The sequence below is a fragment of the Hemicordylus capensis genome, chromosome 1, assembly GCF_027244095.1.
Source record: "Hemicordylus capensis ecotype Gifberg chromosome 1, rHemCap1.1.pri, whole genome shotgun sequence".
Classification (NCBI taxonomy): domain Eukaryota; kingdom Metazoa; phylum Chordata; class Lepidosauria; order Squamata; family Cordylidae; genus Hemicordylus; species Hemicordylus capensis.
Window position 1 is genome coordinate 65,210,635 of NC_069657.1, and position 18,678 is coordinate 65,229,312.

The 18,678-nt window shown below is 42.3% G+C and overlaps 1 protein-coding gene across 12 annotated transcripts in view; it reads right to left on the reverse strand.

Moving 5' to 3' along the window:
• MEIS2 (Meis homeobox 2) overlaps window positions 1-11,349 on the reverse strand; it is a 360,641-nt gene extending 349,292 nt beyond the window's left edge. For 3 of the 12 annotated variants that reach the window (XM_053285746.1, XM_053285664.1, XM_053286221.1), the window contains exons 1-6: window positions 10,583-11,339; window positions 9,312-9,544; window positions 7,523-7,664; window positions 6,883-6,933; window positions 6,142-6,192; window positions 5,118-5,267 (exon numbers count right to left, since the gene is read on the reverse strand). In XM_053285746.1, the coding sequence (XP_053141721.1) occupies window positions 5,118-5,267; window positions 6,142-6,192; window positions 6,883-6,933; window positions 7,523-7,664; window positions 9,312-9,544; window positions 10,583-10,594 (639 nt within the window). In that variant the 5' untranslated portion in view covers window positions 10,595-11,339. Of the gene's footprint in view, window positions 1-5,117; window positions 5,268-6,141; window positions 6,193-6,882; window positions 6,934-7,522; window positions 7,665-9,311; window positions 9,545-10,084; window positions 10,309-10,582 lie in introns of all 12 variants that reach the window. The other 9 variants (XM_053285506.1, XM_053285971.1, XM_053286146.1 and 6 more) reach the window with 9 other exon arrangements.
• Between the last annotated feature and the right edge of the window lie 7,329 nt (window positions 11,350-18,678).

Genomic DNA, 18,678 nt, shown 5'->3' on the forward strand with positions numbered 1-18,678 from the left:
ATCAGAAAAGGTGTCAGCTATCAAAATATGTTTTTCCTTAGTAGGGGGAAAAAAAACGCTGGAAAAACATGTGCTAATGCTTATAACTTTACAAACCTCAAACCCAAACTATGGAATTTAGTGACATACTGTCACTAGTACTATGATGGCAGATTGCTTTCTTTATTGATATTTTACACAGTATGGCCACTAGGAAATAACATAGTCATACTCCTAGAACCACCTACTCTTTAGCAGCCCTTCTGAAATAGATATTACATTAAAGTAACCCCCCCACACACACTTCTTCCCAACGGTTTGTAAAGGTATGGTAAATATCACTGAAACCATGGCAGCTGCTTCACATAAACTGCCTGCTACACACAGCAGAGTCCACACATGTGGATATAGTTGCATGTGTGGACTCGGCCTCAGTCCTCAGCCTAACAGAACGTTTTTTGGCCTAATCTTGCATTCCTGACAAATTTAAAATTCCACACAATTTGTGGCCCAGTGAGAATAAAGACTTTTAGAATAATTTGCTGGTCATGTGTTAGTTAACAAAATAATCTTGGCAAAAGACAGAACTGAGCAATTAGTGCAAAGTATGTGGCCCTATGTAATTTCTTTACGTTGCTATAGCCCTATTTAGAGAACGTTAGAGAATTGTGCAGTATTTCCATGTCTGGAGAAGCAAATTCAAATATACCAAAAATACTTTACCTGAAAACAGATAACATCTCTCATGTCAGTATGGCATCAAACTATTGTTAGAGTGTGGTTTTTTTAAAGTGCACATAAGTATTTTTCTCTTTCTACAGCTAACATAGCCTAGTGACTAAGAGTGTGAGTAATGAATTGAGAACTCCCTGGTTCAGATATGAAGGCAGTTTCACACATCACAGAGCAACAAACTCTACTCACACATAACGGGAACCACAGCCAACTCTGACAAATGTATGATACAAATGTTTGGAAACATTCATTTGTTGCATTCACACTTTAGATTTTTGTGTCTATACTTAAACAGGTATACCTTAAAAAGCTGTAATGTGTGAACTAACATCCAGTTAGACAGGAACTCATTGGGTGGTCTTAGAAAGCATTGTCTCTCACCCTCAGGCCTCCATATATAATACTGGGATAGTATCATCTATGTTTTTTAGGTTGAGTATAGGGAATATTAAGGGAGTGTGTGTGTGTGTGTGTGTGTGTGTGTGTGTGTGTAGAGAGAGAGAGCGCACGCGCGCAATAAGCAGTCACTTTCTAAGCACCTTTTCTAAGGTGCTACATGAATTCTACATATTATTGTATAGAAATATATGCGAACTATGGCCATTAATATTTCCCATGTTTTAATTAATATTTATCCCACTGACATATTCAGGTACAGCTCAAGCAGGATGAAGCCTTGCTAATCTGTGTCCTTGACGGACTAGTCAGTTTTGACCTCTGTGAAGAAAGAACTCAGCTTGAAATGAGATATATAGACCTGGGAAAGATTGGTATGCTTTTTCTCAAAACTGTTAAGAAAAACTATACATAAATAGGCTGCAGTCCTGCTTGCAGTTACATGTGCATAAGATCCCTTAAAATCAGTGGAATTTCTGTATATACACAACTCTGGGTAGATTGTGACTGTACTGTATACTATTCTAAGCTATTACTCACTCTTAAAATAACCAAAATAGTAAAGTTTGCAAAATAAATTTAAAATATGAGTTATGGTGAACCCAAATGCAAGCTGAGATATCGGGAATGCAAATTGCACTATATATGCGTACATAAGATCATGATAAATTGTCGCTCCAGAGAACACAACTTAAACTGTAGCTAGAGCAGTTTTTTTAGTTGGTCTGGTTCAGCTGGGGCATGGTTGTAATTACTTTTTACCCATCTACAGCTAATACCTTGGAGCAATAAAAATATATGAGGGTGTTAAAAATTCAAACACTAATTATGGGCTGTTATATTTACTAAATATAGCACAGTGTATAACAAAAGTTGGAGCTTTTCAGTGGCAGTAACCAATTTGATTTACAAAGTTCCTGGCCTACTTACCCCTTACTGTATTATATAAGATTTAACAGTACAATAAAATAAAATCCAATGTATGCAATTATTGCCAACATCTATATCAGAAATGTATGGCTTTTCTAGAAAAGCAATTGGTTTTTTAGAAACCAAGCCTTTTTCTTCTCCCAAATTAAATTATATAAATATCATAGCAGTATAGCCCCATAAAGAAAATATACAGTATTTGAATATCATACATTCAGGAGGATTGCTGTAAATATTAGCCAACCTTACATTTCTTCAGTTACTTTGCTTTATTGATATTTTCAAGCTGGGTAAAATTTAAAACTAATTGCCACATTAGTGCTGAATGTACTTCTGCCACCATTGTCGCCACTGCTGTAGTCTTATAACCATAAACAGACACAAGCATACAGAACAGAGGTATAGGGATTTGGGGGTGTCAAGTATCTGTCACAAACTGTCATCTCCACAAGAAAAGCCCTGGCACAGAACAAATTAAATTACACTTCTTTTTAAGCTGTCATTATTCATAGCCAATCAGTTGAAATGCTCTCAGTATTTCATGTGCAAATAGAAGTATGAAGAGGATCCATGGATCAGAACAGTGGGCCAAGAGATAAAACAGAGAAAACAACATGCTGTCTGTGCCCTTCTATAGTGGTTCATCATCAACTCTGCACCAACTTTCACCAAATGAGATTTAGCCTGGGGCTATATATTAAATATGCATATCAAAGCAAATGAGGGGGGGGGAATAAACCTTGAGTATCAAATGGGATAGGTTTCACATTTAACCATTCTAATTTTCAAGTAGACATTCACAAATGAGCCACTGCTCTATATAGTAACGTAGTACAAAGACCAGCCAAATGGAACTATTTACATGATCTATATCTATGTCTAATCATTGAAATTTTTTTGTTGGATGGATGGGTATGTTAACACACATGTCTAATAAGACACAATTCCCCAAAAGCAACTACATGATACAGCTCTTAATTTCCCAGTTGGTGTTCTTGTTGCACAAATTATTGCTTCCTTTCAAAACAAATAGCAGGGGGCTAAAGTAAAAATGTTATAGCTCAAATCTCCAGGAAATAAAAGGCTTTAAATTATAATACCCAATGAAGTGGTAAACCCTAATGGGTGTAAGATAGATAGCCACGTTTCCTTAAATTTGTTGTTTGCAGGCTAAAGAAGGCAAAAAACCCCACACATTTTCTATATAGATAGTAATTCTAAAATTTCAAAATGTAAGTGTTCTCCAACAACTCTGTCCTATCACTGTGGGTGAATTTAAATATTATAATGAAGCACTTCAAATTGGCTTGAGCGTTCACCATCTGCCGGAGCCCTAAACAGGCTAGTTTATCTAATCTCCTCAATATAAACATCAGCATGCTCCATTTCTACACTCACACATGGAACAAACTCTTATAATGAAACTGTTCTGGGAACACATGCAACTTTTTGCAATGTTTTATATGGTAGATGCTGATCTTTCAGGATGCCTGTCATTTAAGATTCTTTTCTAATGACCCCACAAACTCTTGTGTACATTGATTTAAGGTCTGAAAAACTGCATACAAGGAATATTTTTAAACTATTGTCATGCTCTATAGACCTTAACTACAAATGATATAATGGATGAACAAGAAAAGTTTAAATATTTGTTGCTTATATTTCTTGCTTGAGTAATAGTTAATACAATTCAAAATATTAACATGTGGGCCTGCAGTGATTCTAACAGATGGGAGAACATAAAAAATTAAATCAATGTCCTTTAACTTACACAGACTTAGTTAAACATTTTATTCTTTTTGCAACTACTGCTGCTGTTATAGTCTTATAAAGAAATGTGACACAAAGGCAAATATTAAAACTAACTGGCAATCTATTTTCAAAAGCAAAGGAAAAAGCAAACAGACAGAAAACTGACCCTTCACCACTCTATTTACTTTTTATAGCACTTTAAAGTCTATTTATGGATGTCTGAACATAGCATAGGGATTCCCTCTATAAAAGTCATATTCCTGCTATTATATTATTAATCCATGTCATTTGTTTTATGAGCTTATTGTTAAAACCTATGCAAAATTCCACTTGCTGTATTCTTGAAAATGTGTGCTGACATCCATATTGTTACTCAGTAGTACTACTCAGAAGTTACTCTAAAGGATTACTTAATTGCAATGGGTCTTCCGTTGAGTAATTGAGTCAAGTTGTCAGCTACTGTTCCCACAGTTATTCACCCTATTTCTGCTCTATACAGTTTATTTTCTTCCATAACCTCTTCCAACCGTATCAGTGTATGTACCTAAGTTAACAATTTTAAAAGCCCTGTTCTGAGATATACTAAAAAAAGAATCATGTTCTGAAGTATACTGAAGAAAAGTCACTCTTACAGCCCCATACATCAACTTGTGCACATTTAGTAACAACAAATTATTTGCCATCTACTAAAGTGTTAAAACCAACCGCTAACCTGTGGTTACTCAATCATAATTCTCTCCAGCTTCTGTAATACATTGTTAATAATTGGCTCATCAAGGTTATTGCCATTTATAATGAAGATGCTTCAGGCACTTGGCAATCAGTCCATATTCTGACAATAAGTTGCAACAGGAAAAAAAGCACTGATGACTATTACTTTCTTTAAATGCAATGTACAATTGCCAATAATTCTCAGCACTTGTAATCTAAAGAGGGAAGACAGAAATCGGCAAACTTTTTACTGGTGTATATCATGTATATTTTTCTATTCCATAACATCACAGGATTGGCAATGCAGAAAAAGCTCCCTATCAAGTAGATGATTAGTCAACTCTTCAAGTAAAGTGTGAACTTTGAAAGTTATGGTTAATATCCTAAGTGACTGAATGCAAAGGAAAAGGCCAAAAAACAAAAACAAAAATCACTACACACACACCCCTGAAGGAAAAAAATAACTTTAAAATATCCTAGTGAGAATGAAGAATGATTTAAAGCAGTCAGTTACAAAATGCAGGAGGGAGGGGATGAAAACCCTTAAGTAACAACAACCCAAGGGTCTACTAAGTGGCAGGTCAGAACCTTCACATATTATCAAAAGGACTTACATGGTCGGCTAAATTTGTGGATGATCCTGAGAGTTCTTCGTGGTCAGATTTGGAGCTGCCATCTCTTTCATCAATAACTAGATCTATAGGCATTTTGCCTTTCAAACAGCTAATGTACCGGTGGCAGAAATTATCACACAACTCATGAACCTGGATATAATGTTGAAATAAAGGGAAATAAAAAGAAAAAAATTAAAAAAGAGACACAGAGAGAGGGGAACGCATATATATCAGATTGCAACTTGAGAGTTTTTTTTTCAGTTGCAAAATAAATACTGTGATCTATTCCAAGAGTAACTCTAATTAAGGGGCATAATAGTTGAAGGCAAGGAAACAATAGAGAAATTGTTACAGCACATATTATTCCCTAGAGACTTGCCTGAGCAACAAGTTAGAAGGAGGGGAGGGGGAGATACTAAGCTTGAGCTACTCTATAGTTAGAAGAAAATCCGATTTGGGATAATATCAAAAGCATTGGACCAAGGTAAATAAAATCCTAGAAGCCCAAGCAGTTCAGCCGAAAAGTAAAGGACTGAGGCTGAAACAGCGCACATTTCAGAACATTCTGTAGGAACTACGTGGAATTATCGTAAAATCATTTCCTTGTAGCACCTTAGCCTTCCATAGGAACTCTCTGTAAGCTTAATGTTTGCTAGGAGATAATGAGAGGATCAGGGCTGTACTCAATGAGAAGGCATTTGATTTTAAAATACTGTCCCCGGAGCAGGAAAATTGCGAGGGGATTGGAAGACGGAGAAGGAGAGGGATAAAATCGATTAGGAAATAGGGACCTAGTTGAAAGGATGATTGGAAATAATAGAGAAGTTCCAGAAGTGGGGGAGGGCGTAGAGGGACGGAGGGCAGTGTCTGTTTTGTCGGATGTCACCCAGTGCTTTGTATTACTAGTTACAGTGTCCAACTGAGTTTCCCCCAAAGCCCTTGGCAACTTTTAAGGTATGCCACTCTGAACCCGAGAGAGGGGAGATAAGGGAAGGAAGAACAGAGAGGGGAGGAATTCGCTTACCTTTTCTAATTCCAAAAGGTGAAACCTTAAGACTTGTATTGCTTGGATCATCTGAAAGAAAGTTGGGAGCAAAGGAGTTGTCATTCGGGAGAAAAAAAGAACTCAGGCAGGGAGCGGTGAATTGTCAGGGCGCACCCTCATTATCCAGGATTTTAGCTCATTGGACACGCTCGGGCAATTTTGATCAACTTTAACCTAAAGCACTTGAATTTTTTTAATCATTTTTTTTTAAAGAGAAGCAGCGATTAGTGGTTTGTAGAGATGTTCTCCCCCAGCGGTTTCTGAAAGTCCGCAAAGCAAACCAAACAGCTAAGCATCCACTCATCACCACAGCCGCTTTTTTAAAAAAAGAAGAAGAAAAGATGGGTAAAAATGCTCCAGATGTATGGTTTGCCTTTGCCTCTTTGCAAGTGGATTTCTAACACTTTAATATTGAAATTGGCCACATTAGCAAAAGAGTCATGGTGGGCAGCTCCAAAACACATACTGTCTCTCGCTCTCCCCCTCTCTCTCCTGAGTTCTTTCCCTTTTGCTCCTGGGACTTAAACCCAGCTTTGCAATGCATTGGGGGACTCAAGTGTTTGTTGTCCTCCGTCCATGTTAAGGACTGGAGTTATTTGAAGAGCTTGGCTAGGGTGATTCTTCTTCTCACCCGCCCCCTCCCTTTCAGTTATACCTTCTTTTTTGAGAGAGCGAGAAAGGGGGTGAAAGGCAACATGGGCGGGGAGGGAAGATCCTTACCAAATTGTCCAACTCGGGGTTTGACGAAAAAAGTGGCTTTTCCGCCCGAACCTACATGAAGAATGAAGTGAGGGAGAGGAATCAGTGCATATTTCAACTGCCTTTAATAACACCCCCCCGCGCGCGCCATTTTACCCCCACACTCGGTCCAACTGAATAAAAGACACCAATATAGTTGCAAGGCAGCTTAAATTGTAACTCCTGTGCCCGAAAGAGGGGAGTGCTGTAAACATATTGTAGGCTCTCCCCCCCCACTTTTTTTTTAACTGAGGGGGTCTTAAAGCCTCTTAGCATTGCATGTCCCCATCCCTTTTATCAATGCCCCCTTTCTAGTTAGGAGTGACCAATGAATGTCTGCCAGTGTCCACTGGAAGGAGTGAGAGAGAGAGAAAGAAAGGGGTGAGTGGGGAGAAGAGTGTTTGGCTGAGGCCCCTTTGGCGAGGGCATTTCCCACACAAACACACCATGTTATGTAAGCACACGCACCCTTCACTTCTCCCTCAACTTCAATGGAAACATGAAAGTTATGTTGGCCTGGTGGGGGGGCCCTAGAGGTGTTGGTGTGAGGTGTTTGGGCGCCTCGAGTGGGGGCAGGGCGTGTGGGGAAGGGGGGGAAAGGGCGGGTTAAAAAGCCTTCGACCTGTTTGGCGAAGACGGCGATGTCCTCGTTGAAGGAGTCCGAGGAGCAGACATCTCCGCCGGCCACTCCAGGCTCTCGGGGAGTACAGGTCGCCAGCTCGCACTTCTCAAAGACCAGAGCTAACAAGGGGAACAACGGGTGCCTGCCGGGCAATGACACACAAAGGAAGAAGGGGAGAGGGAAAAGGGGGGGGGGGGTGAAGAAAAGAGGAGAGGAAAAACACTGTTCAACAAGTATTGCTGTTTGTTTCAAATGTGTGTGTGTGTGTGTGTGTGTATATATATATATACACACACACACACACACACACACACACACATCCACGCATGTCTTACACGCCTCAGACTTCCCATAAAGAAGAAAAAAAGGGCTGGAGAGAAGCACTGGAAAGCGAAGCCAAAAGCAGAAAGAAAAACAGCAGCAACAACATACACACACACACACACACACCGCTACCTCCCCCCCAAAACTAAGCGCCAAAATTGAACCCCCCTCCTGCCTCACAAACCTGCTCAATTACACCGAGCCAAGCTCAGCTGTGAAGTTTCCACGGCTTTTGATATAACCAGGAAAGCAGGAGAACCCCCTTCCCTGCCCCCAAGCGACAACCTAAATAAAAGGGGAAACTTTATTCTTACGCAAACTGTTTAAACTGCTTAATATTTTAGTAAAAGGAGGCTGCTAACAGTAGCCAGGTTTTGGGGGTTTGGGGTGGGGGATCCTGGAGAGAGAAGAGATGGGGAGGAAGAATGTCAGTAAAGTTTCTTAAGTGTGAAGAAGCGCACGGAGATAAAACACCAAGTGCCCAGTCATAAGTAAGCTGGGCAGAAAAAATATTTGGAAAAATCATTTCCCCTCATTGTCCTGACAGTTTAGCAGGGTAAGAAGAGAAAGAGCTGGAGGGAGGATGGTCTATATGTAAAAATATGTATTTCTCGATTTTCTTTCTTTATCTCTACTCAAAGGGTTATGAAACAAGGTCCACTAGATCCTTCTTTAGAGAGTCAGCCACCTTCCACACAGAAGTATACCGAAGAGAGTTACTTACATTCTCCCTACCACAGTGCTTAGGTTTACTTGGCTGTGGGTGTCAATAATACCCCCTTTTATCCCCATTTATTTGTGCCCATTCCCAATGGGAGTTGTTTTCGGGGACTAACCTCCTATCCTTGCTCATATGTTGAATTACTCGGTATTTACAAACTGTCACCTCAGTCCTAAACAAGTAGCTCCTATTGACTGTAGCAGAACTTACTTTCGTGCAGATGTGCTTTGTGGAACTAGCCTTTCTCCCCATTCTAAGTAAATTTTCAGTTTCGAGTGCATTGGCTTCCAAGGAAGTGTGTTTAGGATTGGTGTTGTGCCTGAAGGTTAACTGCTTCCATGAAAATGAAATACATTTCCAGTTTTCCTCTTGTGTCATCATTGACACCCATCCGAAATATATGTATGTATACTGAGTGGATTTCTCTACTGTACTTCCCCCGGAATGCTCACGGCCTTCCTACATCCATCTAAAACACTGTATCCCCTTTTTAAAAAACGTGCAGATATAATATAATGACAAAATAGTATGTGTCCAGATTAGAAATCCGTGAGGATCTGAGGAAGGGCAGACTGTTTAAAAACACTCCTCAACCACACGCTTTAGCAGATCCACCCCCTCTAAGCTAGAATCGCCCCTGCTTTGAAAAAGAGGGAATCTTTGAGCCCTTTGCCCTCCCCGACTGAAACACAGACGCTGCAAGGAGAGGGCCGTGGCGCCTGGCTTGCCCTGCCTTGTACCTACCCGTAGATTGCATCCTTGTCCCGCTTCAGGGCGTCGTTGACAGCCGATCCCATGCTGGCCGGCATGACATTGGGGTGCGGGGCGTGGGCTCCATAATGCTGGCTGGCATGGAGTGGTGGCCCATGGTTCAAGTGGTGGACTGGGGGGATCGGCCTGGGGGCGTGAGGGTCTCCGTACATGGAAGCAGGTACCCCTACTCCGTCCATCCCGCCGTAATGAGGCAGCTCATCGTACTGTCAAAAAGAAAATGGGCCAGAAAAGAGGAAGAAAAAAGGACGGGGGGGGGGGGAGAGGAAAGAGAGAGTGAAAGAGAAAGAGCGAAAGAGGGAGAGAGAAATAAAAAAAAAAAACACAACAACAGAAGTCAGAAGAGAGTAAAGCACCCAGACAAGTAAGACAAAACAGAGCAAAAACTACAAACCAGGACCAGCCACAACAGAGAGGAAAGCAATACAAACTGAAATCAAAATTAAAGAGTACAGCCTCTAGAACTGGGGAAAGAACAAGGGAGAAAGGGGACAAGGAGTGTGTGTGTGTGTGTGTGTGTATGGGGGGGGTGTCGTGGTGGGAATTATACAGAGAGTAAAATAAAGGAAACGGAGGATGGATAAAAAGAGGAAAGCGAAAATATTCTCAGAATGAGCAGAGAGAGGACATAAACAACCAACCAACCCACAAGTAAACAGATTAAATGTGTGTGTGGGGGGGGAGAGAGTAGGACTCGGAAGGGAGAGAAGATCGCGCGGGGGGGGGGGGAATAATCTGAAAGTTACCAGAAACATTATTTAGTAGCAATTCCCCCTTGTCCTTGTCAAAATCAGAGACAAACCAAGCAGCAAATGTAGCTGTATTTCCCAGGCAGCGGCGGCGGCGGCGGCAGCAACAGCCACAGCAACAGCGGCGGCAGCAGCAGCAGCAGACAAGCCTTCCCCCCTGTGAACCCCGCGCCACTGAGCAGCTAGAGAGGAGCAGGGAAATCGCGCTGTTGGGGGAAAAGCTAGAGAGGAAAGAAGCGTGGAACAATTGCACAGAGAGATAGAGAGAGAGACACACACACGCACGCACGCACATACACACAGAGGGAGAGAGAGAGACACATACACGCACACGCACACACATACAAAACTGGTGAATAATTTTTGCTGCTATTTGTTTTGTTTTGTTTTAAATAGTGGCCGCCATGAGCAGCAGCAAGGGAGGAGATCAAATCCGACAGGCCCCTTTTAAGAGAGGATTTATACGTAAGGTAAGTGTTGGAGATTTAAACCTACCCTTTGCGCCATCAGTCTGCGCTCCAATAAAGTCCTGGATGTGTCCTATATTTAATATCCCAGTCCAGCAACAACAACAACAAAAAAGTGACTGAGTTAAGAAGAAGAAGTATCCCTGTTTTCCCTTTTCTTTCCGACCCACTTATAGACTTCTCCAATGCGCATGAATAATCATAAAGATAATAGCAATAACAATAAAAAGTAGGTAAAGAACCACGACGAGTTTGTGATATTTCTTCTGTTTTTCCGCGCTCTCTTCTCTATTTCCCCTTTGCTCTGTCTCTTTCCTTTTTTTCTTCCTTTACGTAAAAAATAATAATAATAATAAAAATAAAAAAATTAAAAATCGTCAAGCCCCCAAACTGAAGGTTACGATCGGCCCGTCAGCAACCCACATGTAACCAAACTGTCGTGTCTCATGGCTTTTTGCCACTCCAGCTGTCAATCAAAGCCATGGAATGTCAAGGTAGTGAATGAATGATGGCTGATGATGATGAAGAAGAAAAGAGGAATCTTTTTAACCTCGGTTTCTTCTCTCAGTAACTCCGCGTTTGGGCTTTGCCTTGTAGGAAAGCTATAGGGTTGTTTTTTTTAAGTACCGGGAGGGGGAGGGTGGGGTAGGATGCGAAGAAAAATGGAATAGTTTGCAAAACGTGGACTTCCTCCGTTCTTTTTTTTTCCTCCCCCTGGTAGGTATTTTTTCTCCCTCTTCACCTCTCCCTCTGAGATGAGTGAGTGTCAGTAAGTGTTGGCAGGTTGGCTGCTGGCTGGCTTATAGAAGAGGCTCAGTTTTGCAGCGCTGATCGGCGGGAGAATGAAATGACGGAACCCGGAAGTAGTGGTGGCCATAGCCAGTCCTACAACAGAGACACATACAAGGGAGAGGGGAGAGGGAGAGGAGAGGGGAGAGAGCGAGCACACAGAGCGAGCGAGCGAGCGCTTAAAGCCTGTGATATGCAGAGTATGCAATCAGGGCTGCTTCCACGCCACATGGGGGGCGGGGGGGAGCCACACAGCAGATTCATACCCATAGCAAATCAACGTGCCTTTTCAGAGAGGAATGGGAGAGTGTGGGATCAAGAGGGAGGCACGGGAAGAGGAAAAAAGAGAGGGAGAGAGAGAGAAAGAAAGAGGGAGGAAGAGAGGCTGCCTCGCTGGCTGTGTGCGTGTGAGGGAACTGCAAAAAGCCCGAAGACAAAATTACCATAGAAGCCTAGATCTGGTTTGCTTTTTATTAGATTATTTTATCCTTCAACCTCCTTTCCTGCCTAACTGCGTTCTTTAGCCAGCGCTTCGCATTGTTTTTCTCTTTTGAGGTTACTTTTAGCAGTGATTCAATGGCTGGTATGCGAGCCGAAGGAACTCAGGCAGTTGAAAATGTTTAAAAGGGGGCATGCGAAGTTGATCTGCCAGCGGAAACTAGCCTGCTTTAACAAAGTCCGCCGTCCTTGCCAGAATCTTGCATTCAAAGAGCTCTCTCTGTGGGTTTCCTTTTCTGTGTAAATTCACTACCTTTGTGTTGTTGTTGTTGTTGTTGTTCAGATTATTTTTCCAGGAGGAGGAGAGAGAAACCAGTCCCATTTGGCATCGTTCTTCATTAAGTTATCGCTTCCATCAGCCACGTTGTATGATGTCTGGGGAGGAGGGAGGGGGGAAGATGAGAAAAGGAAATCCTTTTAGCTCTTGCGTTGTGGCTGAGGCGGCCAGAGAGCTGTAAAACAAAATAACGACCTCCCTTTTAAAATAATACAACTGTGATGTAGATTCCTGAATGCGGGTTAAGTTGGAGGCCAATCCCTCCGCCTGGTGCAATCCTGTGATTCTGATCCTGCACGCTTGGGTTGTGTTTTGTGGAACCTATGCTTGCTTAAGTGTTGCCTCGATAATGCCTTTTTACAGTTGTGTTAATTACAGCAAAGTTATTCAGCAGATCAAGTGATCTCATCTCGGTGCCCCCTTTCTCCGTTCCAAAGGATCTGATGAACTTTTGAATGCGCACACACTTTCTATTCCTTCGTTCTCACTCACGCTCTTTCCTCCCCCACCCCCTCTCTGGCACATACGTTACCTACCACGTTAATTTTGGTGTGTATATAGTCTCGTCCAATCACTTTGCTGGAACTAAAACATGCCTTACCTCAGAGCAGTCAATTACCAAAGCTACCCAAGATCATCAATCATGGGGAATGCTTGAAGTTTAGGGGAGGAGCAATGGTCAAACTATTGATTGCTGCAGTTTTGTACTCCCCCCTCCTTTCTCTCCCTCTCTCTCGTTCACGCTCCCTGCACATAAAATCTAAACCAGACTATCCCGTTAATAGTAGGCTTTATCAATGATTATGTATCTACTGGTGAGTGTGGCCTACACCGCTAACTCGGGAGAGAATTGGAGGGAGATACTGTTCTTCGTGGCAGGGTCACAGAGCAGGAAAGTTGGGGAGGAAAGGCAAAAACACCAAAGGGGGGGTGGGGTGGCTCTAGAAATTTGGCCAGATTTTAATGGGCGAAGGGAATGTGCTCCAGAGGTCAATAAAGCCCTCCAAAATGATGAATGATTGAGTACCTGTGATGATGATAGTGATTACCGGAGCAATTAAACAGTTTGATTAAATGAGCCATCATAACAATGATGTCTGCGGGAAATCAGCCCTCACATATAAAGAAAGATAGCGTGGAGAGAGACTGACAAACGCCACTGGGCATTCTTCGCCTTCCGAGAGCGCTCAGCTGGGCAAGCAGCAGAGTTGCGCGCGGTTCCCAAACAGCAGGGTGAGAGATGCGGGAAAGTGTCGCCGCCGAGACTTTTAGCCTGACTTGCGCGCTCTGTTTAAGCAGCATCTGAAGCTGACCTGCCAGCCCCAGTGTGCTGCTTTTCCTTCTCTCCCCCCCCCCACCCCCGCCGCACCTTCTCTCTCTCTCCCCTCTTTCCCTTTCCCTCTAGAGGACCTCTTCCAAGATTAAAGCCGTCCTTAAGAGCAACCGCTATACTCTGTGGCTGTCTCACCCGGGACTATGCGGAAAGGTGAGTAAAACTGCCCTCCGTATGTAGATCTCTTTCAAGCAGTGCTTAAGAAGCTTCCGTTGGCAAAGGACGTCTTTGAGGTGGGGGAACGCGTTTGTTGTTGTGCAGTATTTTCTACTCTGTCGTATAAATCGGTAACGCAGTTCAAGATATTCATGGTAATGAATACTTGGTTAATCCTTTGGGTGCCCGGAGACCTACAGAGCAGTAGGTTATGCAAATCCTTTCCTACTTTTGCAGCTGGACTCTTCTAACAGATTGCTTTAAAAGAGATCTACTCATCGATGAATGGTGCTTACTGAGGCTCCCCCCCCCCTCGAAAATGTCAGTTTCCTAAATTCCTTGGGAATCGCTTTGTTGTGATACAGCCGACACAATCCCGCCTTCTAGGACACATTTTAAACTTGTTTTCTAGTAGTGAGAAGAGCAACCCTGCAAGGGATATATGTGCCTCAGTTCAGATAGCTTGAAGTGGTGAGAAAGTAGATTTTAAAAATAACGCAGTTCTATGGGAGACTTTCATGTACACGATAAGGCTTGGATGGATTGGGAAGAAAGTTTGTGTATTTACTTTCAGTCATAACTCCTTGATTCCTATCTAACTAGGTGTCTATAACATTTATTTTCATGACACCTTTTAGTTGAGTATTACTTCAAATAAACTTCAGAGTTTGACTAAAACAAAGAAGTAGCTTTTTAAAAAAATCTGAAAACTAAGAAGTAAAATGTTTTCTATCTCAAATCCTGCTACTTTTATTTCTGGCGTCTCTCCCCCTCCCCACCTGAATTAAGTAGTGCCCCTTTCCCCTGCTGTTGGAATGTCACACGGATTTTGAAGTTATCTGGGAGAATGTCAGGTTTTAATGTGGCCAGTTTCATACTCTCCTTGCGTCTGTGAAGAGGCTATAAAAGAGACGGAACTATCTCACCCCACCTCTCACAGGTCAGTTAGACACATGCTCAGGGTGGTTAGAATTTAAGCCACAAATCTGAATGTAGAGCCTGAAAATAAACCGGTATTTGCATTCGTTTTTAAAATGGTGATTTCAGCGGGATCACATTAGATGATCTCCAACATTTCTTGTCCCATGAAAGGCTTGACCTCGTGCAAAGTGTAAGCAAGCATCTATGGCTTTTATTTTTATTTTGGCGACTAAAGTCCAAAAAGAAATTAGGTGTCCGGTGTGGAAATGCATCTCCGTCAACAGTCAGCTTCCCCTTTTTCCTCTTCCCCCCCCCCCCCGCCCCTGTTTTGGCCCAGGCTGGAAATGGTTTTAACAGGCGGTAAAATTTCATCTTGTGGTGTCAAATTGGGGTCAGTTGGGGGTTAGGGTTCTCAGTGTCCGAGAAGGAGCTGTCCAGCTGTGTGGGGATTCATTAAGGGCAAAAGATCCGTTTCAAGAAAAACAATACAGAGACAATCAGTAGGCTAAAGATCCTCTCCAAATCGCATTTTACAAGTGCGCCAGAACAAATATGGATGCTGAAACCTATTCACTTCAAACTCCCAGATCGCTTCCTTGCCTCTTGAATTGGGAGAGAATTCTCTAAAACTTCAAGGGTCGGTTTTCAACAACCAAACTTCCTGAAGGCTGGCATGTTTAAATATGAGGGTCCTTTAGATTTTGGTGCTCTCTCTTTTTTTTACACAGCGGAATTGCACAACAGGTAATTTCTTAAAATCCCCAAAGTATATTTTTCTGTTTCATATGTACACTCTGCGAGTTTTACGGAGAATAATACGGTTTGGGGGTATGAGTGGGGTGGGAGACATAGTAATGCTAGAGCTTGCTATTGACCGTCAGCCAGAAATCTTTCTCCTCCCTTATTTATCTATTCTAATAAGCACTCTGGTCCCATTAACTTGGGGTCTCTAACAGTGTGGAAACTACATGTAGTTAATCTGGTTTTATTAAATTCGCGTGGTTTAAATCCTCTTAGTCTTTCTTCATCTGTTAGAACAATCGACGCCTCGCTGGAGGGATAAATAACTTCAGCCGTAATCTTGTTTGTAACTTTATTCAACCTTTTTTTGTTGGTAAGAAAAGGTGTTTTTATTATGCAAATTGTATAAGAAAACTTGCTCTAATTTCCTTTCTATTATAATATGAGATTATTTAAAATATTTTCATTTTGTCCCCGGAATACATCACAATCATTGCATCAGATTTACCTGGAGGGGGGGTGTTCAGAATGGTTTGAACATCTCACTGTGATACTCTTCTTATACTATAAGTTTTATTTTCTTTACTAATAAGGAAGCTGAGAAACATAGATTCTTATTTTGTGACAAAAACAGTCTATGTTTTCCTCCTCAAGTCCTACAAATACTATTTCAGTCCAATCCGCGGTCCAGTTAAACTAGTTACTTCATCACAACCCACTTAACTAGGAATGCCTCTGATTTGAAGGGAATAACTCGGGTTGGTTTACCTACACATTATTTGTTTTTGGCCAAAATCTATGCATCTTGGATTAACTGGGTTGTGAATCGGATTATCTGGCGATTTTCTTCAGGTTACTGCAAAACATGAGCAACAGTATTTATTATATTTCTATTTCCCTTTTACCCCGCCCCAGTTTCTAAAACCACTCATATCTGGCAAATGTATACTCATAAACAGAGAACTAATTATCCACTGAAATGTATGAAGATTTAAATTTATTCTGGAGACGTGTGACTTTGAACGTCAGTTTTGCGCTGTTTCTTCTTCTTCTTGTTCCTTTTCAGCTACCCATTAGTTATTTTTCAAAAAGCCTTTCCCTCCAGAAAATCACTACTGGCCCATCATGGTGAACTTTTCTTGACCTCTCCCTATATGATTGCGATCTTTGAAAGTTGGATTAGGAGGACGTTCATTTAGTTACCTGTTAACTTCTCTCACCCTCCCCTTCTTTTATTCTCCCCCTTTCTTTTTAAATCAACACGAACTCCAGTTTCTTTATTCACTTGCAAGCCTCTATTATATTCCCCAAACACCTCTAGGAATTAAAATGGCACTTGTGGAGTGGGTCCCCCTCCCTCCTTTCTTTATCTCTCCTGTTTATTCTGTAAAGATCCCGCTGAACTGAAGAAGCGATTCAATAAACAGCCCTCTAGCGCTATCTGGCGGGACTCCAACACTCTCAGCGTATGCTGTTTCCACCCAGCCCCTAAAAGATTGCTCACTGCATCCCCCCCCCTTATATAGTTAAATGAGATCTGGCCGCATTACTGAAATACGTTTTTAGAAGGTGATGCTATCGTGGGTTCCAAATCAAGAGTTCACAATCACAGCAAGTCAGAAGATCAAGAACAAGCTTTATTTGGTTTCTCCGCGTCCCCCCGCCCCGCACCCCCCATCACCACCTTTAAGGATATGTTTGTTCTCTCGCTCTCTGTGGCTGACTTTCTAAGCATCCTAAACTCACTGTAGGAATTCTGCGAAGGGAGAAACCCCTGGACCATCTGCTTCTTGGCAAGAATCCTCGTGGGTTTAAGTGGCTGGAACCTTTTTACAGCACTCTCCATCCCAGTTTTGCATAACTCTACTCGATTAAACGCAATCGCATCCTAAAGCTGAATGCAAATAGAGAACCAGTCCTTTGTTTTGTAGACTCTGAGAAAAGAAAGCAAAGCGCAGCGAGACTCGCCTTCTCTTTGGGGATGAGTACCCTAGCTGTTGCACGGAGGGCAGAAGGAAAAGCAGGATGGTTGTTTGGGAGGCATCTGATACTGGGTTAGGTCGTAGTTTGATTTTCGTTTATTTGCTAGGAGAATTAAACTAGGATTTATTTATTTTTACGTGTTTAAGTAGGATGGAAAAATTGAATCGGCTTTAGGTGAATTTCACCTAACAGCAGCATCCCTCTTTCTTAACAATCTGCCCAACAGTCCAGTTAAAGCGAAATCCTAGGACTGAAGCTGTTTTGTTCCACGGACCATATTGGTTCTAAACCTGTTTAACCGAGTTGCGGAAGGAGCTGTCTAATTTTAACTTTCCTCTTTCGCCCTACTAGTTTTCTCCAGTTTTGACAGACTCGCGAGTGTGCAAACTACAGCGGAGATCCTCTGTTATGCCCCCCGCCCTCTTCCAGTGTGCATAGCCAGTTGCTCAATAGGGTCGCCCATTTCAACTTTGAGAAGGAAAAGTCCTGCGTATAAGCGAGAGCTGTCAAAGGGACGCGGCGCGATTTCTGGAGAGCTGCTTTCTGTGCCTGGCACGCACCAAGTCGACCAAGCTGCCCGGAGCAACCTAATTTTTATTTGGCCGGCAACCGAGTCGCTTTCCTGCATCTTGACTTTCCGATCCCCACCCCTTCTCCCCACTGTCACCACAAAGAGAATACAAGGGATGGGCTGGATATTTTGTTCTCCCTGCTGAAGGCCTTATGGCACAATATATACAGCCGGTTAGTTCTCCCAATGCTTACTTCTGCTGTAATTAATTGAAAACAGTTATTAGGTCGTCATTGGCAATCGCGTAAATAATTGCGGTGGATTTTTAGTTAAAATTGACCGGTCACACAGAGAAGGGCGAGATCGATTGGAGGTATAAAAATGATGTATCAAAACATCAATGTCGATTATTTGAAATATTGTAGTCGAATCTTTTTATTGCTTCATCGGTTTAAGTGTCTGAAAGTGCAGTGTTCCAACATATATTTATGTTGTCAATACTGTCAAAACTGTCAGGTTTATTACAGTGGATTTGTAATACATTTCGGAGTTGCTCATTTACATAAAATCCCCCCTCCAGTTTGCCTCTCCCCCCAACTCCCACATGCCTTTTCCCATCTCTTGTGGCGGGCGGGGGGGGAGACCTGTCAGTTTAATCAAAGGATTCCGGGCTCCTTTGCAGAAGCAGAGATGCTGCACAATTCCACCAAGCCCCCCTTTCTTCTTGGGTCCTTTCGCCTAACTTGCACAAGGGAGTCGTGTCGCCCTTGCCTTTCCGACCTGAATAAAGCCCAGCCCGATTCACACTGCATTTAAGGTGGAATATTTTGATCTAAGCCGCGATGGCTACTTTCGGATGCTCTGTCTCATTCAGAACTCTGTGAAACCGAAGTGATGGCATTAGAGGCGATTTAG